Consider the following 27,417-nt stretch of genomic DNA (forward strand, 5'->3'; position numbering starts at 1 on the left):
TCCTTTTTAAATGTCAATTCAGGTTGTAAAGGTTCAATGATGCCTTCCTTTCATAACCCAAGAGGGCTTTTTCCATCATACCCAAATTTTTGTAGAATTTTGAAGCCTTTACCATATTTCTCACATGGTAGACTGATGTGATCTTGTGTGTCATCTTCAATGTCTTTGTAAAGCATTTTGTATAGATCTTCCTCTTCTAGTTCGCCCCATCTTTGAAAGGTAGTAGGGTCCCATTTAAGTACCATGATGGATACTTGCTTGTTAGGATGTGGTCTTCCATATTCTTTTGGGGAACTCATGACTTGTCGTAGGTACATGGTCTGATTTAAAGTGTATTCCCCCATGCCTTTGTCTTGAAACTTGCCTTTAAGCTCACCTTGTTTTGATGTCGAAGGTTTTAATGACTCGGGATCAATGTATGCTGAGGAAGGAACAACTTCACGATTACTGGGAATGATGGTCTCAGTTTTTGATCTTAGGTTATTGCAGTATATGAACAGATTAGGATCACCGTTAACTGTTACCTCCACTCCATTGTGAGGAAACTTAATGCATTGGTGATATGTGGATGGGACTGCCCTCATTTCATGAATCCAAGGACGTCCTAGCAATATGTTATAAGTGAGATCTAGATCCAGGACTTGACAAACCACATCCTTCATAACTGACCCAACTCTGAGAGGTAAGGTGACTGTGCCCTTGGATGAACGCTCTTCGTCATCATATGCCTTGATGGTGATTTGATTTGTAGAATTCACAACTTTATCAGAATATCCCAATTGTTTAGTTATGCTCAATGTACAAATGTTTAGACCAGCTCCTCCATCTATCAGGACTCATTTTATTCGATGTTTGTGTATGAAGGCTTCAACGTGTAGCGGTGCATTATGTGGCTGACTTATGGAGGCGTCATCAGCTTCTGTGAATGTAAGAGAGTGTGGAATGGAAAGGTATCCCACCATGGCTTGAAACTGGTCCACGTTCAAATCAGTAGGAACGGCAGTATCTCTCAAGATTTTTGTCAAGAATGGGTTTTTGAGCGGGGGATATGCGTAATAGCTCAAAGATGGAGATGAGCGCGGGTGTCTTCCCTAACTGTTCTACAAGGTCATACTCAGGTTTGGTTGATGAGGAGGCGGTGTTCTTGGTTGGAGCACCTTGCAAAGTGAATTTACCTCACCGGGTTGTAACATTACATTCAGAGGTAGGTTCGGAAGAAGATCCAACACCTTTTAGGACAATCCTGGGTCTCCGGGTAGAATTCTTAGATGTTTTATCCTTGATGATAATGGTAGAGACATAGTTGTCCATCGAGATGTGATTGATAGTTGAATCATAGTTATAAGATGCTCTAGTATAGTTGGTTTGGTCATCTGTGGCTTTGGCTTTTCCCCTGTCATGCTTTGGGAATGGTTCCTTAAACATCTCATGTTCTTGATTGGATGAGTGCCCTTCAATCTTAATGTCACCCCTATCAATGAGATCTTGTATGATGTTCTTCAGTCGATGACAATTTCCTGTCTTATGACCCTTGCTCTCATGAAATTCACAATATTCGTCATCATTCCACCAATTTGGTTTGACCTTTGGCTCATATGGAGGAAAATCTGGAATAGTGATTATCTTGTTTGCCACTAGCTTTTTGAAAACTGACTCAAGTGGTTCTCCCAATGGGGTGTACTTCCTTCATGATCTGGAAGTTGTTTGAGTATTCACTTGATTGTTTGTAGAACTTGATCCCGAAAAAATGAATTTGGGTTGCACTGTGTTGGCATCAACAACACCATCATTGACTATGTTCTTGTTTTTGTTCAAAAATCTCGGCCTGTCTTTTCCCTTAAAGTCATCTTTGTTTTCCTTGAATATCTTAATGACTCCTTGTTCAATTAGGACCTTTTCTGTCGCTAGGCCTTTTTCAATAACGTCCTTGAAGGTGGACAAACAAGCTTTCCTTAGATCATAGCCAATGTCTTTTTTAACATTTTGGGTGAACATTTCTACCACTTGTTTTTGTGGAATTTCACAAGAGCATCTGCTGGCTAGATTTCTCCATCTTTGTAAAAATGATGAAAAGGACTCTCCATCCTTTTGCTTGGTGTTGCACAAAGTAGTGACTGATATGTCTGTCTCTATATTGTAGGAGAAATGTTGAATAAATGCCTCTGCTACATCACCCCATGACTTAATACCAGGTGGAAGTTGGGAGAACCATTCCATAGCTTGATCTCCTAAGCTTTGTGGGAATAATCTCATCAAATATGTCTCTTCTGCTGCTACCTCAATGCAAGCTGTGAAAAAATGTCTTATGTGTGCCTTAGGATCCCCTTTTCCTCTATACTTATCAAACTTAGGCGTCATAAAGTGTGTAGGAAATGGAGGCATTGGAATTCTCTTGTCAAATGGATAAGGACATATGTCTCTCATCGTGTATGTTGGCTTTGGTGTATTTATGTCCTCCATTTTCTTTTGTAAGTCCCTGATTTGTTGCTCCAAATTGCTCTTAGGTGGAGATCGACTTCTTGGACCATACCCCATGCTTGAGGCACCAATTGGAGGAGAAGCATGTTGCATATATGGATGATATTGATCATACACATGTTCATATGGAGGAGGTCTATAGTGATGCTGCATATATGGACCACTTGGTATAGATTCATGTTGAGGAACGAAATATCTATTTTGTCCATTTATACCATACTCTACAGGCATGTCATGTTCTAATGTGTTGCCCCCAAATTTGACACGGGGTTTCCTTGTGTCCAAATTTTGAGCATTCCTTTGAATATCCAATTGCTTTGGTGGTTGATCCTTAGCATTGATATGTGATTGAGCATATTTCTCTACATGAGACTTCCATAATGGTTTGCGAAGGTGAGTATCATATGCTTGACCATGTGTATGTGGGACCTCTAGTTTTTGAAACAAAGATGATGGTGATTCAGGCACCATATGTGGTCCTCTATTGCCTCCACTATTAGGTCTCGTTTGATCCATGTTGGAGTGAGGTTGTTGCAAAGGTCGATTTTCCATTATTTGAGACATGTCAAAATCATGAGGTATCTTGGCTCCACTTTGTGCCATCATTTGTAAGAAGTATTGTCTATCCCTCCTCATTATTTCCTCAACCAATCGATTGAAATGGGGATTCATAATGGATTCTTCCACATCTGCTGAATGTACAGAAAAGTTATCCATATTGTCATTATGTGTAGCATTATTGTTTGTAGTGTCCATGTTCTCAACATTTGGAATGTTTCTATAGGTATCCATGTCAGGTAATGTAGTATGATCAGAATTGAAAAAGACATCATTGTCATACTCATAGACACTCATGTTTGCGGACTCTTGAGCCTCTTTAGTTTCTCTCCTAGATTTTTGAAGGCGGGTTTCAACCATGAACTAGATATTGACCAAGATGTGTGAGACTAGATGAAAATGGAAAAAGTACGGAAGACCAAGAGTTGGATGGAATGTAAATGAATCTGAGGTGTACTTGCAATATCCAAAATGTAAGACCAAGTATGTATGTAGTAGAGTAGGTGTGACTTCCAAAGAGAGGATAGTTTCTCTTGATGAGGTAAGTTGACCTTGACTCTAAGTAAGACCAAATGAGACCCAAAGGTAAGAAACCTTGATGAGGGACCACTTAGCAAAGTGTTGTTGTATGTAGTGTGTTGACAAAGTATAGTGAGGACAAGCAAGTGATCGTTTGATTCAAGTTTAGACAATTGTGAATGTAAAGTGAGATGTGAAGCAATGATGGACTTTGTGAGACCCAAAGACAGGTTGAATGCTAAATGAAACCCTGGAGAAATGACCTAGGAAGCTCAAGAATTCTGAAACTGACTGTGTTTGTTTGCTGGACTGTAATAGTTTTTCAATTCTGAACACAGACGCGCCTGTATACTTCACAGATGCATTTTCCTGACACAGACGTGGCTCTATTCAACACAGACGCGCTTCTAAGATTTTTTTGCAGTGTAATGTTGATTCTGTAAATACAGACACGTTTCTGCCCTTCACATACGTGGTTATACAACACAGATGCTACTATGTCAGACACAGACGCGTTTCTGCAAAATTTGTGCAATCTTTTCCAATCTGTGAAGTCATTTTGTTGTAACCAAATCTGACTGTTTGACTGTTTTTCGTGACAAGAGGACACAGTGTTGATGAAAACCTAATGTTTGCAAGTGTCTAGACTCCAAAATGACTCCAATAAAAAGTGTGTTGTTTGATGTAAAATTGTTTTGCATACACTTGAAGACACAAAAGACACAATGTTTTGTTGTTTGGTTTTGAATGTTTTGAATGTTTAAAATAAGTCAAGCATAATTCTTATGGCTGGCCAAGACAATAGTTGTTGATCCCACATGGGGTTTTACCCCCGAGGCTACGCTATTCAGAGCGGATATTTAGATGCTTGACCTCACTGGCTCCACCCTTGGCACTCACTTCTCGGGTCAACCAAGCATCAGTCCCCACGAAAACTCCCCGTGGTGAACTTTGTATCTCTACTAAGAACCGTATGTGTGTGGGCCGCTACCAGAGGTCCGACCTCCTGCCCCAACAACTAGAAGGATTTGGGCTTCTAAAACAAAAAAGGCGCTAGTAAGGGCATCTGCTCATGTGGCCATACATGCGGCACTTTCAGCTCTGTAAATACAGAAGGCTCCCAGCCGGTAGGGGTTACGCCCTACAACTGATCAAATAAATTTGATCAAACGGATTTATGGGGAGAAATATTGTCAGTATGAACTAATTAGCACATGTTATCCATAGTTTTCACCATGAATACAGTTGTTTATAGTGGTTCGGAAGAGGTGGGTTTTCCTCGCTACCACTTGGGTCGCTCTCTTCTCACTAGTAGTCTTAATGACCACACGAGAAGACAAGCCCTCTAAAGATTAAAAAAGAGCCTATTGCTCAAGACACAAAAGACAATGATTCAATTTTAGTGCACCAATTGAAGTGTTTGCTAGTCTATGAAAACAAGGCACACAATAAAAATCCAAAAACCCTTGCCAAGGACCTGCAACAAAGATTTATTAGTAGTTTGGATTGTTTCAAATAATCACCCCTTCCTGCAAGCATACAAGTTAGGTAAATTTTAAATCCAAAAGACTTTGTGAAAATAGGGGCCTTCAACCAAACGATTTTGCTTTCAAGACAAGCTGCACCAATTTCGTTAGCTAGATCTGAAAATGTTAGCTCAAAATAAACCAGATCTGAAACTTTAAATGCAAAATCCAAAAATTGAATCAATAAACCCAAAATTTGAAACCAGTGAACACAAACGCGATTACCTTCAACACAGATGCGACTTCTTGTCGCAGACGCAGTTCTGTGAGACACAGACGTGGCTCCAGAATGCAGACGCGACCTTTGGACACAGACGCGGCTAAAAACACCGTAGATGCGACTTAATAACACAAACGCGATTCTCGGAACCTGCAAAATAAAATACTGCCAATAACACAGACGTGATTCCACATGTCGCAGACGCGCCAGAAAATCAAAAACGCGATCTGAAAGTGCGCAGACGCGGGAATATCAAAATGCTGTCTAAAACATCAAATCTGCAACTTCAAAACACAAGATCTGCAACAAAAATGTTAAATACAAAAGGGACAAGAGTCCCACCGGGCGTGCCAAAATGTATATGGTGAAAATGGATAACAATAATAATGATATTGAAAGGCTAAATGAATTCAACCACAAAACCCTAGCCTAACAATAACAAAGATCCACCATAACATATGAAGATTACCTAAGACAATGCAAATCAAACAAAATCACAAAGATTATACCATCACATGTCCAATAGGGTTTTGATCTCCAATCTTCCTATCTCCATTGATCTTGCTTGATATATTTGCTCTCAGATTTTATGTGCACAAGAGCTCAACAAAGACCGGAATGTGGTTGCAAGTAAGATCGTAGTGTAGTCAAGTCCTTAAGATGATTCATTAGGGTTTGATAATGAAGGAAGCCTCTCCTTATATAGAAGACACTATATGAAATGGAGGGATAAGATTGAGAGGTGTAAAAGGAGGTCGGCTATGATTAGAAGGTAGGTAAAAGAAATAATAAAATAATGAAAGGGGTAGGTAGTGTATGAATTAAGAGATGAATGACATGTGTCATGGGTAGAAAAGGTTAATGAATTAATTAAATAAATAAAGATTTATTTAATTAATAGAAGAAGTGGGATCAATTAAATAAATAAGATATTTATTTAATTTAGGAAAAGGATAATTTAAATAAATAAATATGTTTATTTAAATGAGAAATAAGGCTAGAAGAGGATAAATGAATTAATTAAATAAATAAAGATTTATTTAATTAATAGAAGAATTAAGCTTAGATAATTAAATAAATAAAATATTTATTTAATTAGACTGGACAATTTTGGGTGTCTATAAATAGTGTTTCTCCTTTTGTGCTTTGAAGCAAACCTATGAAAGAAGGAGGTGTTCCTATCCCCCTTAGTTAACCATTGGATTCTAGATCTTTGCTTCCAATAGATCTCTTCAAGGTTCATGATTTCTTTCCTTTTTTGTCTCCAACATTCCTCCTCTTTGTGGATATCCATTGAGGTGATCCCCTTCACAATGGTTCTCTGGAGGTGGTCCAATTTGGTTTCAACCTCCTTCTTTCTCTTAAAGATATCACCAAAGGAAGATTTATTCCAGGCTCTAACCTCCCTTTTGATTTTCTCCAACTTTTTAGAGATTCTAAACATAGCAGAACCTTGATCAAGGGAATTCAACCAATTTTGTATACAGTGTTTGAAGTCTGGGTGAGAGTGCCACATAATCTCATACCTAAAGGGTATGGGGCCCGAGATCGACCTATCAACCCAAGAAAGGAGGATCGGGGAATGGTCAGAGATATTATGAGGGAGATTCAAGAGAGAGGAATTGTTGCCAAGGTCCCACTTAGTAGAGATCAGAAACATATCCAACCTGACCTGAATTAGATTAGAGCCTTTTATGTTGTTAGACCAGGTGAAAGGATTCCCTTGAAGGTCTAGATCAAATAGCTCATTTTTTCTAATGAAGTCAGCAAAGTCAAGCATGCTATCACTGTAATCAGTTAGACCACCTAACTTTTTGGAGGGAAAAAGAGGGGTGCTAAAGTCACCAACTAACATGAACATTGCCTTCTTATTATTAGCCATGAAGATAGAGATTTCCTCCCAGACCAAAGCCCGACCATTTCTAGTATTAGGAGCATATATGTTGAAAAATTACCATGAGAAGTTATTCATAGTGAGCCTGGTAGCAAGAAAGCTATGAGAAAGGCCAACAGCGTGCCCATCCAACTTGCTCCTATTCTAGAGAGTCGCAATTCCACCTGAAGCTCCTTCCACCTCTATAATAAAAGGAAGCACCAGGCCATATATTGTCCACAAGAGAAGCAAAATTTTGATAGGTCATTTTCACCTCCTGGATAAGAATAATATCAACCTTATTGGTTACTATGCATTGCTAAAGAGCATACTACTTCTGGGGGTTGTTTAAGCCCTTTTTGAGATGTCTCCAGAGTTAATTATCGTCAACTAGCAATTTCTTTGGCCATTACCTTAGTTCCGAGGGTCCTCTCAGAGGGTTTGGCTAGTTTAGAGTCATTTCCAACATCTGCCTTCTTATTTCCTCTAGTTTTTCTTTTTGGTTCTTGTCATTCCTCTTTCACATTATCCACAGGTGAAGACGGGGCAGATCGACTGCCTTAAGAGAGAAAGGTCACAATGATCTCCCTAGTAGATCTAGTAGCTGTAGAAGAGGAGGTAAGATCCAGACGTTCACTATGGGAGGTGTGGGGCCAACCCCTATACACCATATGCTCCTCTCGTTTTCCCCCATAGTATTGGGATTCAACTGTTTGAGCACATTCGAAGTAGTCTCATTGTACCCTTTCTTCTCTCTGAAGTACTCTTCAACTTTCAATCCTTCTTGTTCTACCTTCCTCTAGGAGATCTCTCCCTCTTCTAAGGTTGGGTCCAAGCAGCTCCCTGAGGAGGGAGGTGTCGCCTTGGGGTAAGGGGTCTTCATCATATTAAAAATACCTTCCAAGAAGGGGTAGCCCTCCTCAATAGAAACTTGAGAATCGTCCCTTTCCTTTGAGTCCTTGACCTGATCCCAATATTGGCAGTAACTGGAGGATTGGGGGGGGGGGATACATTCTAAGTCGCCTCCTCATTGACAATTCCCGGGGAGGACAACTTCTCCTTCTTTTTTTCCTCCGGAGGCGGAGGGGTCGGACAGTCAGCTATCACATGACCATGTTTTCCACACCTTTGACAATAAAGGGAGGTGTTTTCGCAGACAATAGCTTGCATCCATTTACCCCATTTAGATTTGAGAGCTATGAAGTTAGGGAGGGGGTTGTTAACAACCACATTCACACATAGGCGAGCATAAATGAGTTTGGACTTCTATATCCTCACATTGTCAGCAGCAACGAACTAACCAAAAGAGTTGCCAATCCATCTAAAAATGGTGTCGTCCCAAAATTCCAAAGGGAAGCCAAGGAATCTGATCCAGACCGGTGCAAGTCTGAGGAGGTATGCACTAGGGTCAAACCCCGACTTCCACTTAGAGAGGGCCAAACAGTGTTTGTTGTAAGACCATGAACCAACCAATGTAAATAAAGTCTTCTTCAATAGTGAATCTGAATAAAAAGAGCCCACCCGACATAGCAGAGACAAAGACACTACCTTTTAGTTTCCATCTCAAACTAACCCATCTTCTGACCATGTCTATTATGGGTCTGAAGGCCAAGAATCTCCCCACTAAGAAGAGGTGTAGGGAGGAGGCAATATTATCCATAATACCGTTGGGGAGACAAATCTCAGGACCATCCTCACCAGCGGTAACCTTTGGCAGCAGAATTGACGACCTCGACTTAGTATGTCCAACAAGAGCACCTTTCCATGTGCTCGCTTGAACCTCCCCAGGAAAAGGCCCTACACCATTAGTCTTGGGAACCTTGCTAAGAGAATCCAAGTTAGAAGTCTCATGTGGAATCTTCACATGGGAGGGAACCTCGTGCAAAGCCGTATTACAAGCCTCCACGATAGAATCACCAACCAAGGGAGCCCACCCAACACTCTGAGAGCGCAACACGAGTGCCAGATCCGAACACAGCTGCAAGTTAGCAAGGGGGGGTCAGGTTCCAAGGAGGATGGGCCCTCCCCTACCGAAACGACAACCATTGCAGAAATTCAAAATTGCGGTGAGCGGGAAAGTTGCAGAGCCAATTTCACAAATGAGATAACACTAAGATTGGAAATAATGTTTCATAAATGAAATATCTATATTTTTTATATTTGGATATTATCTCATTTCGATTATTAAAAATTTCCTTTCAAATTTATTATAGTAAAACTCATTATTATTATTTATGAAAATTATATACTTTCAAATTTGATATCTCTCGCTTGTATTGAATTTTTTTTTAAATATTATTTAAGGAATAAAATATCTGTATATATAATCTCATTTTCATTATTAAAAATTTTGCTTCAAACTTATTACAATAAATGTCATTTTCCTTAATGATACGCCTTAAATAATTTAAAATTTTATGCTTAAAATATTTTCAAATGCACATTTATTACTGTCGAATCTTTGGTCTTGCGGGTTGCCCGCTTTAAGTAGGTAGTAAGCAACGTTTTCACAGATTTCTTTCCATTTATTTTTTTGGTGGGGTTGATTCAGGTTTTGCAAATGGAGAAGTTTCGCAAAAAAAATCTCTACTCTAAATCTAACTCTAATTAAAGATACCCATAAACAATACAATGTCTGCCATTGCCAATCTCAATCTCAGGGCACTCTGTAAAGAGGGTCGTTTGAAGGAGGTTCTACACACTCTGCTTTCTACACCCAACAGTCCGCTAGAGCCTTCTACATATTTTCAACTACTCCAGACCTGCATTGATAAGAATGCACTTTCAGAGGGTAAGCAAATCCTCTCTCACATCAATAATGGTGGACATCCATTTGCAACAAACATTTCCTTACAGAATAAAGCCATCAACATGTATGACAAGTGCGGAAGTGTGGTAGATGCTCGCAAAACTTTTGACCAGATGACTGAACGAGATGTCTTCTCATGGAATATGATAATTGCAGCTCAAAGAAGACATGGGTTTTGTCAAGAAGTATTCACACTTTTGCGCCAAATGCAACAAACGGGTGTGGAACCCAATCAGTTTACCTTTGCCAGCGTCCTCCCCGCTTGTGCCAAATTGGGAGCTTTGGAACAGGGCATGGAAACCCATCAAAGAATAATTGAAAGTGGGTTTCTGTCGGATGTTGTAGTTTCAAATGCCCTGGTAGACATGTATGCAAAATGTGGAAACATACGCAAGGCACGCGAATTGTTCGACAAAATACCTCAACCGAATGTAGTTTCGTGGAATGCTATGGTTACTGGGTATGCACAAAATGGTCTTCTACATGAGGCTTCAAGGCTTTTTAGAGAAATGCCTCAGAAAAATGTAGCCTCTTGGAATACAATTCTTGTGGGATATGCTCAAATTGGTGATCTTGATGAGGCTTTAAGGCTTTTTCACGATATGCCTCAACCCAATGTGGTCTCATGGACTGCAATCATTTCGGGACATGCACAACACGGACTTGTTGAAAAAGCTTTAGAGTTTTTTGAGCAAATGCAGTTGGCTGGTGTAAAGCCGAACTCAGCAACATTTGCCAGCATCATTCCAACGTGCTCAAAGATGGGATCTTTGGAACTTGGTATGGAGATCCATCAAATAATAACGGAAAGAGGATTTTTGTCTGACACAATGGTTGCAAATGCCTTGATAGATATGTATGCAAAATGCGGAAGAGTACTTAAGGCACGCAAATTATTTGAGAAAATGATTAATCCAAATGTTATTTCATGGACTACAATGCTTACAGGGTATGTACAAAATGGGGTTCTTGACGAGGCTTTAAGGATTTTCAAGATAATGCCTGAACGAAACGAGGTTTCATGGAATGCTATGATTGTAGGATATGCTCAAAATGGTGTTATTGAGGAGGCTTTAAGGCTTTTCAAAGAAATGCCACAACCAAATGTGGTGTCATGGACTGCTATCATTGCTGGGTATGCACATGATGGGCTTGTTGAAAAAGCCTCAGATATTTTTAAGCAAATGCAAATGGCAGGTGTAAACCCAAATTCAGCTACCTTTACCAGCCTGCTACCAGCATGTGCCAAGATGGGAGCGTTGGAGCAGGGTATGGAACTCCATCAAAAAATAATTGAAGGCGGACTTTTGTCGGATGTTGTGCTTTTGACTGCATTGTTAGACATGTACGCCAAATGTGGAAGCATACAAAATGCAAGCAAATTGTTTGATAGAATGTCTTTTCGAGATGCAGTCTTATGGAATGCAATCATTTCAGGATGTGCACAAAATGGGCGTTTTGAGAAGGCCTTGGAGATTTTTAAGCGAATGGCATTGGCAGATGTAAAGCCAAACAAAACAACATTTGTGAGCATCCTGCCAGCTTGTGCTAAACTTGGAGCTTTGGAACAGGGTATGGAGATTCATCAAAAAATAATTGCAAGCGGATTTTTGTCAGATTTTGTACTTGCAAATGCACTCATAGACATGTATGCGAAATGTGGAAGTGTACAGAAGGCAGATGAACTATTTCATAATATGCAGCATCCAAATGTGGTGTCGTGGACTACGATAATTGCAGGATATGCAATGCACGGCTATAGCAAGGATGCCCTCAGGCTCTTTGAACTAATGAAGCTCTCTGGAACCAATCCCAATCATGTAACCTTTCTTTGTGTTTTATTTGCCTGCAGCCATGCAGGTCTAGTTGATGATGGTTGTAACTACTTCAAATGCATGAGTGACTCTTATTGCATTATGCCTACAATGGATCATTTTGTATGCATGGCTGATCTTCTTGGCCGTGCTGGCTATCTTCAGGAAGCCCTTAGCTTTGTAATCAAAATGTCAACAAAACCTGATCTGTCTGTGTGGATTTGTTTGCTTGGCGCTTGTAGATCACATAAGAATGCAGGCTTAGGAGGATATGTGGCAACACTTCTTTTTGAGCTAGAACCTAATAATGCTGCACCTTATGTTCTTCTGTCAAATATTTATGCAGAAGTTGGCGAGTGGGGTGAAATTCAAAAGATAAGAAAATTGATGATAGATAGAGGAATAAAAAAGGTACCTGGATGTAGTTGGATTGAAATCCATAAAACTGTGCATGCTTTTTGTGTAGGAGACATGTTACACCCACAAACACAGGAGATCTACGCAAAGTTGGACGAACTATCTTCGGAGATGATGGCAGCTGGATACATTCCAGATACAAAACCTATAAGAAATGATGTGGAGGAGGAGGAGAAGGAATCTCTTCTCAGCCACCACAGTGAGAAGTTGGCAATTGTGTTTGGGTTATTAAACACACCCCCAGGAACAACTATTAGAGTTGTCAAGAACCTTCGAGTATGTGGTGACTGCCACACTGCAACCAAGTTCATTTCCAAGATTGTCTCTAGAGAAATTGTTGTGAGAGATGCAAAAAGGTTTCATCATTTCAGGGATGGACGTTGTTCTTGTGGAGATTATTGGTGATGCTATGTGAAGCAAGCTATAAATTAACCACCTCTCCCAATTGTAGCATCGTGGATAAAACTACTTGGAGACAATTTGACATTCTTTGGAGGATCCAAAGAGGATAAATGACAACCACAAACTGCCAGCAAAGAAAATAACAAATCAAAGAGGACAGCAGACCATTTTTGAGAAAAACATGCCCCGAGATCACTCAAACTGTCATCTGGGGTGAAAAATAAGGAATGAATTGAATGACGCAGGGATGAGACTATTTAGTGAGGTAAAACGCAAAAATCCAGCAGGCAGCAGAAAAGGGAACTTGTTCTAGAGAGCCCTGAAAAACAGGGAAAATTTGAAAATGCTCATAATGAAAATCTGAAAGAGGTTTTTGTTCATCTAAGTATGCTAATGGAAACCTCTCTCTGTTCTTGTACAGCAGTAATCGCTAGAAAGGTCTAACCATTTGAAGGCTGCCAAAAGCTTCATTTTGACAGAGCTCCTTTTTTATGTGCTCTAGAATGAGTGACTATTGGCTTATTCTTTAAAACTTTTTTTTGCTTCAAAATAACTGGGCTGAGGGTTTATTTATATGGAAGTTAAAAAAAGGCCCCTTCTTGTTGTCTACGGAGTTATGCAGTTTCTAGAGGCAGAGGTGTTGTGTAACCTAGCTCTGAACATTTCTGGGAAAGGTGACCACTAGAGAGCTTTGCTAAATATTGTTCTAGACTTCTAGTTGTTAGCAAATTGAAAAGAGATTGAAGTGGTATTTGTAGATACTGTAGCACAATATTTTCAATGACTCCAGAGCAAAAACTGCACAATAACAATAAATCTCTAAGGTGTTTTGAATGAGAGACGAACTCTGAATTTATAGACTCAAAAGAGAGACCAACGGTCAAGATCAATTAGCAATGAGTGGATGAGATTATTCAATAAAAAGCACATTTTAGGATAATTGAAATAATTGGGAGATCAATATAAAGTTAATCTTGAGATAGATTCCAATTACAGCTTGATTGAACGCATTCAGATTATAAGTTCGAGTTTGAATTGGAGATAAATTTTAGTTGATTTCATGCACTTCAGATAAAAATAAGTGATTCCACGCACTTTTCTTTCAATTTGTTCAAGATTTTTATTTAGAAAAAGTCTTTTCAATATAACTGAACTTCTTTCCTCAAAAGCTTTGAGTTTTAATTTTAGAGAAAATGATTAATTCAATTTAATTGTTTTTCTGATTTCTCAAGTTATCTCAATTTTAGAAAAAGATATATCTTAAGTTTGATATCTTCACTCAATTTAATTCTTTTCTTTTGTTTTCAATTTAACTCTTTCTTTTGCAGATTAATTCCTCTTTTTGTGATTAATCTTTTTTTAAAATTAATTCCTTTTTTTTAAATTAATTCCCCTTTTTATGATTAAATGACAAATTTATTTCTTAATTAAATATGCTATGATATTTAATTAAATAAATAGGATAATTGATCAAAATGATTTACTTGGAATGATTTAATTAATTAAATAAATATTTAATTAATATAAAGTGATTAACTTGCCATCTAACATTAATGATTAAAGAATTAATTAATTAGGTGCTCAAGGCTGATTTAATTGCCTTTGGTTAGGACCTTGGTGATATTGTCAAGATTAGGGGCCCATGGTTTAGGTGACCATTTTTAGGGTATTACACTATCTACATGTCATAAGAAAAATATGAGCATTGGTGCAAGTATGTTATTAGCTGGAGAACATGTTGCATTTAATATTATTATATATTATTACAAAAATAGAAATGAAAACTCCCCTTTGGATGATCATACAAGCGATTGCTAGCACTAGAAAGTAATACTTGATTCATAAATTATGATATGTGCTCTACAAAGTCACTCCCCCATCTCAATCATCATTGTTATTGTTTGTTGTGACTAGTGTTATAGTTTTCCAACATTAGTGCAACCACATGCCATGTAGCCCTCCACTAAAAGAGATAAATCTTCTTGATAGGCAAGCATTGTCAACATTTAAGAGAACATTCATTTCATTCAATACATTATAATTGATTACATGAGTTTCATCAAACTTAGTTGCTAGCTTACATTGACATCAATTTCATGGAGCATTTGTTTTTTTACAATCAAGTTCCTTTTGATAGTCACTCCATTATCCTTGTTGGTAATTTGGGTTAGTTAACCCCTATCAAAGATATTTGTGTGTATCATTGGGCTTTGTATGGCACAACACTATTGTGTGACTCTAATGTATTATATATATATTAAATGATAGCTTCCATCAACATGGTGGTGAAAAGTTGCAACTTCAACTTTGTAGCTTTCTTGCCAACATTAGCAATATGGAGCCATTTTTACTAGTAGCTAATTATGTCACATGTTGCTCCTTTCTTTGGCAATGATGTTTAGGTTGTATTCCAATCCTCTACACATTTATTTCCAATGAATAAATTGTTTTGTATGTATAATAAACATATGCTCAAGTCCTTAGGGATGCTAATTGGATGGTGTAATCATTGTAATACAAAATAGATGAGAGCCCATATTGACTTTATATTTCAAGGATGGACAATTTTGTGTCCTATAGTTCTCTTGTACATTAGCAAACATGTTAGCAAACATGTTACATTCACTATCAATTTATGTGTTGCTATAAATTTCATTAATGGAGCATTTGGGAAAGTTGCATCTATTATCTACAAAAGTTCTAGCAAACCACTCAATTTGTCAAAATTTGTTGTTGTTAAGTTTGATCATTATGTTAGCTTTCCTGTGATTTGGGTGACCCTCATCTTGTGTCATTCTAGTTGCTTGCGGTTCTCACCACTAATTCTTCACTCAAGATGGAATGGGATTCAACAATCCATAAATCCCAAGGTCTTTCACTTGACAAAGTGTTGATAGACATAACAAACATTGATAATCAAGGTTTATTGTTCACTACATTCTTTTAGGTGTAGTACTTGATAGATTTATGCATCTCCTTAACCTTTGGCTACCAACAATATACCAATATGCAAGAATATCTACATGCATTACTTAGGAGAAGGGAGGAAGATCTCCCTACAACATTAACAACCTCATTTTCCTAAGAATTATAGCCAACAATATACTTTAACCCCTTGTTTTGAGTCCTTTATATGATACATTACATTTTTTTAAAAGTAAAAAGAAAAATGTTTCTTTGAAATTTCATAATTGCTTATAGCACAACACTAAATACAAATACTTATCAACATACCTATTGCACAAGAAGTGGAATTACTACTTTGGTATAACATAAGTCAATCTAAAATATTGATACAAAAAAATATGCACAATTCAATCTAGAAGAATTCTATACAAACTTCATGGATTGTAGAAAAATTATGCAAATAAGAATACAAAAATGGTGATAATGTCAAAGCATCCCAATACCCAAAGGAAATCTAAATCAAAAAAAGAGTTTTTTTTTATTCTTTGTGTTTTGTCTATAATTATTTGATATGAAACAAAAATTTCCAAGTTGAAGTTTTTGTATTAAATAAATGATGTAATAAATTATATTTGGATGTCTAATCTCAAAGTACACTTCTTATTGGAGAACCGTTGAAGCAAATTAGATTTTCTTTTATTCTTTATGAATGCAAGAAGGTTCCAAGTAATGCAAATAGGGCCTATAAAAAAGAAAGATAATAGTGCGAACGAAGAAAAACATAACTTCTTGCAAATAACAGATTAGCCTTTCCCAAGTCTTCAAGAAGGATCAATAGAAGTGTAGACTACCTACATAATTGATCAATAAGAGTTCCTTACTAGTGTTGTGAGTCACAACATTGTTGTGAAATAAGATTATTGGATTTGCTTTCCAAATTGGTTAATATAACTACCTATGTGGCTGAACGTTCCTTGTATAGATGAATACTACTTATTTTTGGGTTAAGGCACAATCTTGACTTGGCATAGATACTAGAGCTATTAGAAGATTTTGGCATAGATGCATTTATAATTGGAAGAATTTAATAAATAATGAGTTTCTATTTTTGTTCAATTGTTTTCAAGATTATGTTCTATAAAAATGTTTTGTAGTGCTTGGAGTTTGTTGGGTTTTCCAACCCAATCTAGCTATTGCATTAGGTGACATTAATGGAACCCTTATATTGTTATCTATTTATCAAAACATATAAATTTGAGTTGAAATTCATCGTGTATGTATCCATATCATGCCCGATGGATTAAAAAAATATCAAAATATTATTTACTTTCAAGTAAATATGAGTCATTATGCTACAATTAAAAGCATTGTGCCCAGACAACATAATTGATTGACATGTCGACCAATAAAATGTAGGTCATGAATTTGAATCATGACTTATTTATATTATTGCACAATATTTTACACCATTTCAATATGTACTAAATAATTTTCAAAGCCTATATATATATATACATTTCAAAAATATTCCAATTATTTTTTTAATTAGATATAAACTAAGTCCTAGCATGACTATAGATACAATTTGTATGGAACTCAGTCCTCACCATGCAGTTTATACAATGACAGTATCTAATTAAAAGAAAAAACCAATCTCCCAGTGAAAATTGAGCCTTATGGTTCTGTAGCTTCTCGTATTCCACCGAATGCCAACATGAAACACTGGCAGACATCTCAATGGAGAGTTGTCACGGTAGCAGCAGAAAAGAAATTGCAGACCAAAACCAGTGGTAATCGCTAGCTAAGAAGCCTTGAAATAAACCCATCGAAATCATACTATGTCATCCATTGCCAATCTCAATATCAATCACATTCTCAGAAACCTGTGTAGAGAGGGCCGCTTGAAAGAAGCACTGGACATTCTCCTTACTACCCACAACCTTCCAGTAGATTCTTGTACATACCTTCAACTATTGCAGACCTGCATAACAAAGACTGCACTTTCAGAGGGTAAACAAATCCACTCTCACATTAATGACAGGGGTTTCACATCTGCTCGGGACACTAGTTTACAAAATAAACTTATCAATATGTATGCCAAGTGTGGTAGTTTGGCGGATACTCGCGAAGCTTTCGATCATATGATCGACCGAGATGTCTTCTCATGGAATGTGACTATTGCAGCTTACAGAAGACATGGGTTTCCTCAAGAAGCATTGGCACTGTTTCACCACATGCAGTTAACGGGCACCCAACCCACTCAGTTCACCTTTACCAGTATGCTGCCTGTGTGTGCTAAAATTGGAGCTTAAGACCAGGGTTTGGAAATCCATCGGAAAATAATTGAAGACGGATTTTTGGTGGATGTCGTAGTTGGGAATTCCCTGATAGATATGTATGCGAAATGTGGAAGTATACAGAAGGCACGCGAGTTGTTTGACAAAAATCCTCAACGAAGCGTAGTCTCATGGAATGCGATGATTTCAGGTTATGCACACTATGGTGCTTTTGACAAGGCTTTAAGGCTTTTCCAAGAAATGCCGGAGCGAAGCGTGGTATCCTGGAATGCAATGATTGTAGGATATGCACAAAAGGGTGTTCTCGATGAGGCTGTAAGGGTTTTCAATGAAATGCCTCAACCAAATGTTATTTCATGGACTGCAATCATTGCTGGATATACACAAAATGGATTTGTTGAAAAAGCTTTGGATTTTTTTCAACAGATGAAATTGAATGGTGTAAAGCCAAACTCAGCAACCTTTGCCAGCATCCTCCCAGTATGTGCTAAAATGGGAGCTTCTGAACTGGGCATGCAAATCCATCAGAAACTAATGGAAAGCAATTTAGCATCAGATGTTAAAGTTGCAAATGCCCTGCTAGACATGTATCCAAAATGTGGAAACATACACATGGCCGAGAAATTGTTTGACAAAATGCCTCAACGAGATGCCATCTCATGGAACTCAATGATTGCTGGTTATTCATAAAACAAACTAGTTCAAAAAGCTATGGAGAGTTTTAAGCAAATGGAGCTGGCAGGTGTAAAGCTAAATTCAGAGGCCTTTTCCAGCACCCTCCGGGCTTGCGCCAAACTTGGAGTTTTGGAACAGTGTACTGAAATTCATAAAAAAATAATTGAAGCGGCTTTTTATCAGATGTCGTACTTGTGACTTCCCTGATTGACATGTACACAAAAGGCACAAAAATTGTTTGACAAAATACCTATCCACGACGTCATGTCATGGAATGCAGTCATTGCTGGTTATGCACAAAATGGGTTAGTGGAGAACGCCTTAAAGTTTTTCAAGGAAATGCAATTGGCAGGTGTAAATCCAAACCTGGCAACCTTTGCCAGTATCCTCCCTGCTTGTGCCAGACTTGGTGCTTTGGAAGAGGGTCTTGAGATTCATCAAAAGATAAATGAAAGTAGATTTTCATCAGATGTTGTAATTGCAAATTCTCTGATACACATGTATGCAAAATGTGGAAAAATACAGAAAGCGCGTGAATTGTTTGACAAAATACATAATCCAAATGTGATTTCATGGACAGCGATGATTGCAGGATATGCAATAAATGACTATGGTAAGGATGCCCTCCAATTTTTTGAACTGATGACACAATCTGGAATGAAGCCCAACCATATAAGCTTTGTCTGTATTTTGTTTGCATGCAGCCATGCAGGTCTAGTGGATGAGGGTTGTAAATATTTCAGTGAACTGAGTGACTCTTACTGCATTATGCGTTTAGTGGATCACTATGTATGCATGGTTGACATTCTTGGCCGCGCTAGCTTTCTTCTGGAGACCATAAACTTCATCATCAAAATCCTATAAAACCTGAGGTAGTTGTGTGGATGTGTTTTCTCGGCGCTTGTAGATCATACAAGAGCATAGGGCTCGGAGAATTTGTAGCAACACTTCTTTTTGAGTTGGATCCTAAAGATACCGCCCCTTATGTTCTCATGTCTAACATTTACGCAGAAATAGGCAGGTGGGATGACATTCAAAAGGTAGAGGAATCAGAAAGATACCTGGATCTAGCTGGATCGAAGTCAATAAAATGGTACACACTTTTAGTGTGGGAGAAAGATCCCACCCACAAACACAGGAAATCTATGCGAAGTTGGACAAACTATCTGGGGAGAACAAAGCAGCAAAGAATATTTCAGATACAAAACCTGTCATGAATGATGTGGAAGAGGAGAAACAATCGCTTCTCTGACACCTTAGTGAGAAGTTGGCAATTGCATTTGGCTTGTTAAAAACCTCCCCTGGAACAACTATTACAGTTGTCAAGAACCTCCATGTTTGTGGTGACAGTCACACTGCAACCAAGTTTCTAGCCAAGATTGTTTATAAAGAAATAATTGTGAGAGATGCGAACCAATCCCACCATTTCAAACTCGGCCAATGTTCTTGTGGAGATTTTTGGTGATGTATAGTGAATAAAGCAAGAAACAGAAGCTTTGACTAAAACAGGGTGCATGGTATCAGACTTCATGTTGCAAGAAGGAACTCGGATTTTATTTTCAGTTTGTGGAATTTTTGTTGCTCAACGTTTGAAGAGCTAGAACAGGCTGTGGACTCAATGAGATCTTATTATATATTCTACATCCCTGCCTAGATATATTGATGAGACATTTCTTAAGGCCCTGTTATATAATACGACAGAGTCACAACTTTGAACGGTTTTCCAGGTGTTCTATACAGTTCTAGGCTGAAAAGCTAGAAGAGGCAGAAGAATGGAAAAATGAAAGGAGAGGAATGCTTGAAGGAAATTGAAAGCTGCTAAGCTAGCAAGAATTGTGATGGAAGAGATTACGAGGCAAAAGAATGGGAAATATGGAAAGAGAGGAATGCATAAAAGGAAATTGTTATCTGCTCGACCAGCAGGGAACGTGCCAGAAGAGATTACGATGAATCCAATCCTTGGTTATGATGCTGACAGCATCTCTTGACAAATCTTTGTTCCTACATATGTCATTTTGAAAGGTTCCTCCGTCTAGATTAGTTCTATCATCTTGTGCCTGTGTCAGGTGTGCCACTTCGAGGGCATAAATTATGTACCAATTCATATATGCAAGTTTATATTTATACATGGAGATAGTGTTGTTCATGGTCATGCAATCTCAAGGAAATGCAGCCACCTTTGGTCTTATAGCTGGTCTGCGTCTAAACTCTATAATAAAAATACCCTGGAATGACAGGACTTACATCTTCCAAAAGGACAGAGCATAAACTGAAAATGAATAGATAACAAAATCTAAACATATCATAAACTTATCAATTCAGATATTGTAATAATTGAAAGGAACAAAATGTCATTTTAAAAACTCAACAATTCAGAAAACTCTCAGATCTCGTTCTCTATTGTTCCATTATTTGAAGAGTGTAATCTATATCCAATATTTGTTTAGCTCAACAAATAACCACTTTATGATTTTGTGGTGATTATTTAGCTCCTCGTGAAGATCATTGGTCTTGATGACTAGCAAATCAATTAAATAGAATTAACATCATGTAGAGTCAAAGATAGGTAGTGGGATACTTCAATAAGTTGTCATTTTTTTCTCTATGCACTATCAATTAAGTCACACATCTCATGTTCAAGCTTGGCCTTTGTAAGGAATGTCACTATATAACCCATTGTTGTATTTTCTTTAATCTTATGTTTTCAATTTGTACTTTGGAAATCCAACATGCATTTGTTTTCTTTCTTGCTTGTTGTGATCTCTTATTTTTATTTACCCATTGTTGTATCTTCTTCAATCTCATGTTTTCAATTTGTACTTTGGAAACTCAACATGTGTTTGTTTTCTTCCTTGCTTGTTGTGATCTCTTATTTTTATTGCTTTAGTTATGTTGTCTTGTTAAGTTAAAACTACTTCTCTTTGTATCTTCTTTAATCTCATGTTTTCAATTTGTACTTTGGAAACCCCACATGTGTTTGTTTTCTTCCTTGCTTGTTGTGATCTCTTATTTTTATTTCTTTTGTTATGTCATCTTGTTAAATTAAAACTACTTCTCTTTTTTCTATTTTGCACATCATCTTTTTCTTTCCCATCATTTATAGTTGCATTAACTTATCTTCAGCTACATATTTTCACACATGAAGGGTATAATAGTCTTTTGTTTTAGTGCTTGTGTGAAGTAAAATCTAGAAGAGAAACAAGGAAAATGCACACAAACAAGATTTCACTTTATATCAAAGAAAAACACCTCTAATAGAGTAAAGTGTTAGTCCCGACTGATACTGAGAGGGAAGGGGTGAATCAGTACATTACCGGTTCTCTCCAATTGAAACGTTACTTTAAGCTTGAACTAATTAACCATTCACCGATGTAAACATTTACTATCGAGAATTAAGCATACATGAAAAGATACACAAAGAGACACAGATTTATCTTGTGGAAACCCAATAGGGAGAAAACCACGGTGTGAGTAGGAACTCACAAAATTTGCACTCTTCTGAAGTACACCTGGTTAAGAGCCATCCTTGTTAGGAGATTACAAAGACACTATTAGGTGCCACCCGATTAAGGGATTTTGAACAAGGCCGGTTAGTGTCTTTACCCTGTTAAAGGTAGCCTGGTTAGAGGACTTAGAACATCAGTTAAGATGTCACCCGGTTAAGAGATTTTACAATAAGGACCTGTTAAAGTCCACCCGGTTAAGGGATTTATGTTGCAGTTGTTAGAAAGCAACAGGTGGATGATCTGCTAAAACTGCTACTCATTAGCCTGATCAGATCACACTGAAGCATCACTCTAGATCTGCAATGGTTGTGTCTGTTCTACACAACTCTGATCTCCTGAATGCACTATCAACTCTTCCTTCTGTCGATTTCATGATAATTTAATATCACACTGTCGGTCCTCTGTCACTTGAGTTACCACTGTGAAACTCCACTCTACCTGTCTTTTGTCATTCGGCTCTGCACTCTCTTAAAACCCCCCCTATGTCCACTTTCACATTATCTTAATTTACCTTGACAACAACCATCTCAAGAATGAGATATGTGTATTTATAGACCCTTTAGTCTATCGCCAACTTTCCCCCCAAAACATACATTTCAAAATTCTATTGTCAGGCCTTAAATTATGCCTCTAGAATCATGCAGGAATCTCTATCAATATAGTTGAACATGCCAATAAGTCCGTCGGTTGACTGAGATAAGACTCTCGATTTAACTGGTTGTAACTTAACATTACCAGTCCATCGGTAACTGACTCTTCTGGTGTACCGATTAAAACCCGACTAGCCGATTTCCTCTTGTATACTGGTTTGTTCTTTGCTTAGACGGTGAACCTCTTCTGTGCCGATCTACTCACCGCTACCCGATCTTCTTACTGTTTGTCAGTCTACTCATTGCTTGTCAGTCTACTCACTGCCGATGGACTATGAAGACTAAGGAAATGATGTTGCCAACAATGACAACCATACCATTTACCAGTCATACAAAACAGTATCAGAATGCCAACAAACTCCCCCTTTGGCATTGGTGGCAAATACTACAAACTGCTACAAAACTGTGCCAGCTCTGGCCCCTATTCCTAACAAGATTCCAAAATTCCCCCTTTTGCCATCAATGGCAAAGACTATCCACAAGAAAATTTGTCAATATAAAGCAAAAATCTCTTTAAAGTTTTCTTGAGCCACTTTCAAGGAAGATTCCCATGAAGATTGAATTTGTTTCATGGTGATGAAGTGGCCATGTAAGACTGCAATGAAGACCTCCATATCATCAACTGTCTTACAGTCAGGCGCATGTATTAGGTGGTCGGCTTCCTTAATGTTCAGTTGCATGAAATCAATAATTGGCGCTAAATAGCACTGGAGCTCTAACAAACTAAGAATTCTTTTGTCTTCTTCATCTTTCAACCTTTTGATTTTATGATTGAGCATTTTGACTTTTTCTAGTAAAGGTTGATGTTGAACTGCTAAGGGGATCAAACAAGCTTACCAGATCTTGAATCTCCTTTTGAATCTGATTTCTTTTATCTTCTAAGTCTTTGATTAAAGCGGGAAAGTTTGAAGATTTCATTAGTAGTTGACCAACTTGCTGCAGTATGGTTTTAACTTCTTCTATTATGGTGGAAAGAGCAACTTTTCCAACTGTTATCTACTCCATTAGGTTATCTCCTCGCTTTGTTTCATATTGCCTTACTGCAACCTTCTCTAGATCGGTTGTCTCTGAATTGATTGCTTTAACCAGAGTATCCAACTGATCAATAATGGGTGCAGTATCATCAACTGTAATGTCCGGGATGAGATTAGAGAATTGTTTTGGCAGAAGTGAGGATTCTTGCCTTCTTTTTCTTTTCTCTCATTTTTACCTTTTCAGCTTGGATTCTCAGTTTTTCTGAGACTTTCATCAACTGTTTGGGGGTCATTTTCTTTATATCAATGACTGAGCAACCTTCTTCTTCCTCCTTTGTTCCTTCTTCCATTTCTAAATTCTCAACTTCTGAGCTAGTTGTTGTGAGGATTCTTACCTTTTTCTTTTCACTTTCATTATCTAAGTCTAACTTCCTCTTTGTCGGAGGGGTATCCATCACTACTGTGTTATCCTTTATTTTCTTCTCTTCCTCTTTTCCTTCCTCTGCTTTCTTCTCTTCCTCTTTTCCTTCCTCTAATTTCTTCTCTTCCTCATTTCCTTCCTCTGTTCTCTTCTCTTCCTCTATCTTCTTTTCTTCCTCTTTTCCTTCTTGAGAGAGATTAGGATTTGGTGTCAATAAGGTTTTGTGAGGTGTATCCTCATAAGGAATGTCTTCAACTAACACTTCATCTTGATCAGAAAGTATAGTTTTGTCAACTTCCTTCATCAGTGAAGTATGAACCGGTTGTTTGATACCCTTTGTCAGATTGGGGATGTTTGACACAACATTTTCTATTATATCCTCAACTACGAAAGTATCAAATTCTTCAGTGGATTCTTTTTCCTTAGCTTTTCCTTTGACAAGGACAATTGCACCTTTGTCCTGTTTTGTTTCTTTTTCAATTTCTTCTTCAGTTTTCTTTTGTTGCTTCATAATTTCCTTCCACAAGGCAACACCTTCAAGATGTACTCCTCCCACTTCTCCTACTACCACTCTCCCAGTTCTATTCCTTATTTTGAAATGTTGAATGCATGCTTCAGCCACCAATGAAGCTTGTTCAAGGTCTAAGTCATGTTGCACTTCCATGAGTGCTTTTATTCTAAGTTCCTTTTAAGTAGCTAGAGTTGTCTTCCATCTTCCTTCAATGTGATCTAGTAGGTCTAATGGGATAATCCCATATAATTCACTCGGAGTCCTACAAAAATTGTGCAAGTTCCAAATCAGTGCATCCTCAATTTTCCTTTTGTCTTCTTTGTTACTGATGTAATATCTCCTTCCAACACTGCCCAGACCTCCAAACTCTTTGATCCCATGCACCAACTCATCAATTGTTAGAACTTTGTTCCTCCCACTTCTTCTAACCTCCTTTATTTCCACATCTGATAAGGTGTCAGTGATATCACCTTCTTTCTCATCCTTTTTAAGCTTTGGATCACTCTTTTTATTTCTGGTGTAGGTCACTCCTACCGGTCTATCTTTACTTGGTGAAGATACTGGAGTACTTAGATCCTTTTCCTTTGAGTATGTTGCAAGCTTGGTTGCTGCGACCCCCTTAGATTTTGTCTTTATCGCTTTCTTCTTTCCACTTTTTGATTCTTCATCTTTATCAGGTGTGACCCCTGTTTGCACACTCACACTGGTGGAGGTAGTGGCACCAGATGCTTCACCTCCATATTTCTTATCAAGGGTATCAATCATTTTCTTTACTTTTCTTTTTATGATAGGCACCTGAAGTTCATGTTTAATTTTAGAGCTTGCCTCCTCATATGTTCCAAACCTCTTTGCCTTCGAGTCTACCGGTTTAGACAGAAGCATATTGATATGAATTTTAACAAGATCTGCTGCAACCTCATAGCCCATAGGTGGAACCCAAAAAGTTCTAGGTTGAACTGCTTGAATAATACAACAATTTGTGTCTACAAGAAAACAACTGTTGTCTTTGTATTTCTACACTACTTTGGTTGGAATTCTTTCTCTCTTGTGCATCCTAATTTGGAATTCCTTAAAATATCCCCACACTGCTTCCCCAAATTTATTTCCCAAATCCCTAGTCATTTCACCTATTTGAACCATGATAGGCTTCTCCTGTGACCATACTACACTACCCTTACCAGGAAAATATTTTTGCACATAGAAAAATATACGTACCAGTAGAGAGCCATATTTGAAAGACTGCTTCTTATCCTTCTTTATTCTTTCCATGTTCACCATGAATTGACTTTGAATCATCTCACATATATCATATGTTGCATCTTCTTTGATAATTCGGTATCCAGCATGGATGGCACCGCTCGACACACTATTCATTCGACTTGATTGATAAACCCTGTATCCCAACACTACGAAGGCAAATCTTACTTCGACATCCTCAATATGGGTGATTGTCATTGCTCTACTGACACACCGAGATTTGGTTAACCGGGTAAGTTCAATTGATGAAATCGTTCCTAGGGTTAATGCTTCACCGGTTGCAATGAACCCTATCACTCTTCGAATCACCTCCTTTGTGATCTTGATCAGTGCATTACCTTCCAGCCATAGAAATTGATCATGAACCCTGCTCAGTACATATCTAACCTAGTCACCATGAAATTGATCAGGAAAGTCAACAACATTAGCCAAACCCTTTGTCTTCAGAGGTATAAATTTTGCTTTCAATTTATTATTGTCATAGAACCCATCAAACTCATTTCGAATGAACTTATCTCTAATTTCTTCGAGCTTGCAATGAATGAAGGAGCAAATATCTTCTACCAACAATACACCAGAGGGCACGGATGATAAAGCACCGGTCTTGTTGATTTCACCGGCTTTCATCAGGTGCAGCTTGCACTCGGGTTGGGGTTCCTTGATAGATTGAACCAACATAGGAGTCGATAGTGGCGCTGCCATGATGAACTTCAAACAAGCTTTTCTCAGACACGGTTGAAAACCCTTCCCTAGGGAATACCAAGCACCATTATCGCTCTGCTTGAATTTTCTGCACAAACAAATCTTGGCAAATTTCAAATCGCCTTTGATCGCACAGGAGCTCAAGAAAGTTCACAAGAAGTTAGTGTAAATGAAAATGTGCTAACATTTCCTTATTTATCTGTGGAGATTTATTGGTGCTAGTATCCAACGGCCAAATTTGAAACTCACAACTTAAAGTACACCGATTTGACTTTACCGGTTATTTGTTACCGATACCGATACACAAATAAATAACTCATAGGATAAAACTTCAATTAAGAACTTTTAGACCAACTTTAATGCATCACCACTATGTAGATAAACACATCCTTATATTTGTTGAGGGGATTCAAGAATAATCTTACCATATGTGCTCCCCTTGGGCATCAGTATGCCTAGTTAGAAGAGGAATTGTCATCATCGATGGATGATGACTTGGTTTCAGAATGTCCTTGTCCTTCTTTTCCTTCATCCTTCTTGATCCATGTATTTTTCATCTCATTTCTTGTTTCTTTAGTTGTCTTCTTTCCTTTCAGGTCATTTTGCTCTTTCTTCTTGCTAAGCCGATTCTTGTCTACAGACTAGTTGTAGGATCGACTCCTGCATTCTCTAGCTAAATGGCCAAACTTATGGCAATTAAAGCATGCCATACCAATTGTCCTCCATGGTCCTGAATTGTTTCTCTGACCCATTTTCATTTTGTAGTTTCCTGCAACATGACCAATATTCCCACATGAAAAACAGGTGGCATTCAATTGATTACTCCTTTTGTTAGGATTGACTGGTTTCAATGATGATCTTGATACATTTGTCTTGAATTTGCATTCTTCAGATCCGTGTC

General features: G+C 37.9%; 3 protein-coding genes across 3 annotated transcripts; all 3 read left to right on the plus strand.

Annotated features, from left to right (window-relative positions):
* The first annotated feature begins 9,657 nt into the window (after window positions 1-9,657).
* On the plus strand, window positions 9,658-13,566 carry LOC131057907 (pentatricopeptide repeat-containing protein At2g03880, mitochondrial). Its single transcript, XM_057992037.2, has one exon. The coding sequence runs from the start codon at window positions 9,806-9,808 to the stop codon at window positions 12,617-12,619; it is 2,814 nt and encodes a 937-aa protein (XP_057848020.2). The 5' UTR covers window positions 9,658-9,805; the 3' UTR covers window positions 12,620-13,566.
* A 4,350-nt stretch (window positions 13,567-17,916) lies between these two features.
* Window positions 17,917-18,510, plus strand: LOC131058137 (pentatricopeptide repeat-containing protein At3g29230). The gene has a single exon (XM_057992130.1). It carries the CDS (start codon window positions 17,917-17,919, stop codon window positions 18,508-18,510), a length of 594 nt encoding a protein of 197 aa, XP_057848113.1.
* A 249-nt stretch (window positions 18,511-18,759) lies between these two features.
* LOC131057896 (pentatricopeptide repeat-containing protein At2g33760-like) lies at window positions 18,760-20,623 on the plus strand. Its single transcript, XM_057992028.1, has 2 exons — window positions 18,760-19,108; window positions 19,200-20,623. Exons 1-2 carry the CDS (start codon window positions 18,760-18,762, stop codon window positions 19,211-19,213), a joined length of 363 nt encoding a protein of 120 aa, XP_057848011.1. The 3' UTR covers window positions 19,214-20,623.
* The last annotated feature ends 6,794 nt before the right edge of the window (window positions 20,624-27,417 follow it).

Source organism: Cryptomeria japonica, chromosome 9 (genome assembly GCF_030272615.1).
Source record: "Cryptomeria japonica chromosome 9, Sugi_1.0, whole genome shotgun sequence".
Classification (NCBI taxonomy): domain Eukaryota; kingdom Viridiplantae; phylum Streptophyta; class Pinopsida; order Cupressales; family Cupressaceae; genus Cryptomeria; species Cryptomeria japonica.

Coding starts and splice junctions, on each gene's coding strand:
- LOC131058137 (XM_057992130.1), top strand. CDS start 17,917: ATGTATGCGAAATGTGGAAGTATACAGAAGGCACGCGAGTTGTTTGAC.
- LOC131057907 (XM_057992037.2), top strand. CDS start 9,806: ATGTCTGCCATTGCCAATCTCAATCTCAGGGCACTCTGTAAAGAGGGT.
- LOC131057896 (XM_057992028.1), top strand. CDS start 18,760: ATGTCATGGAATGCAGTCATTGCTGGTTATGCACAAAATGGGTTAGTG.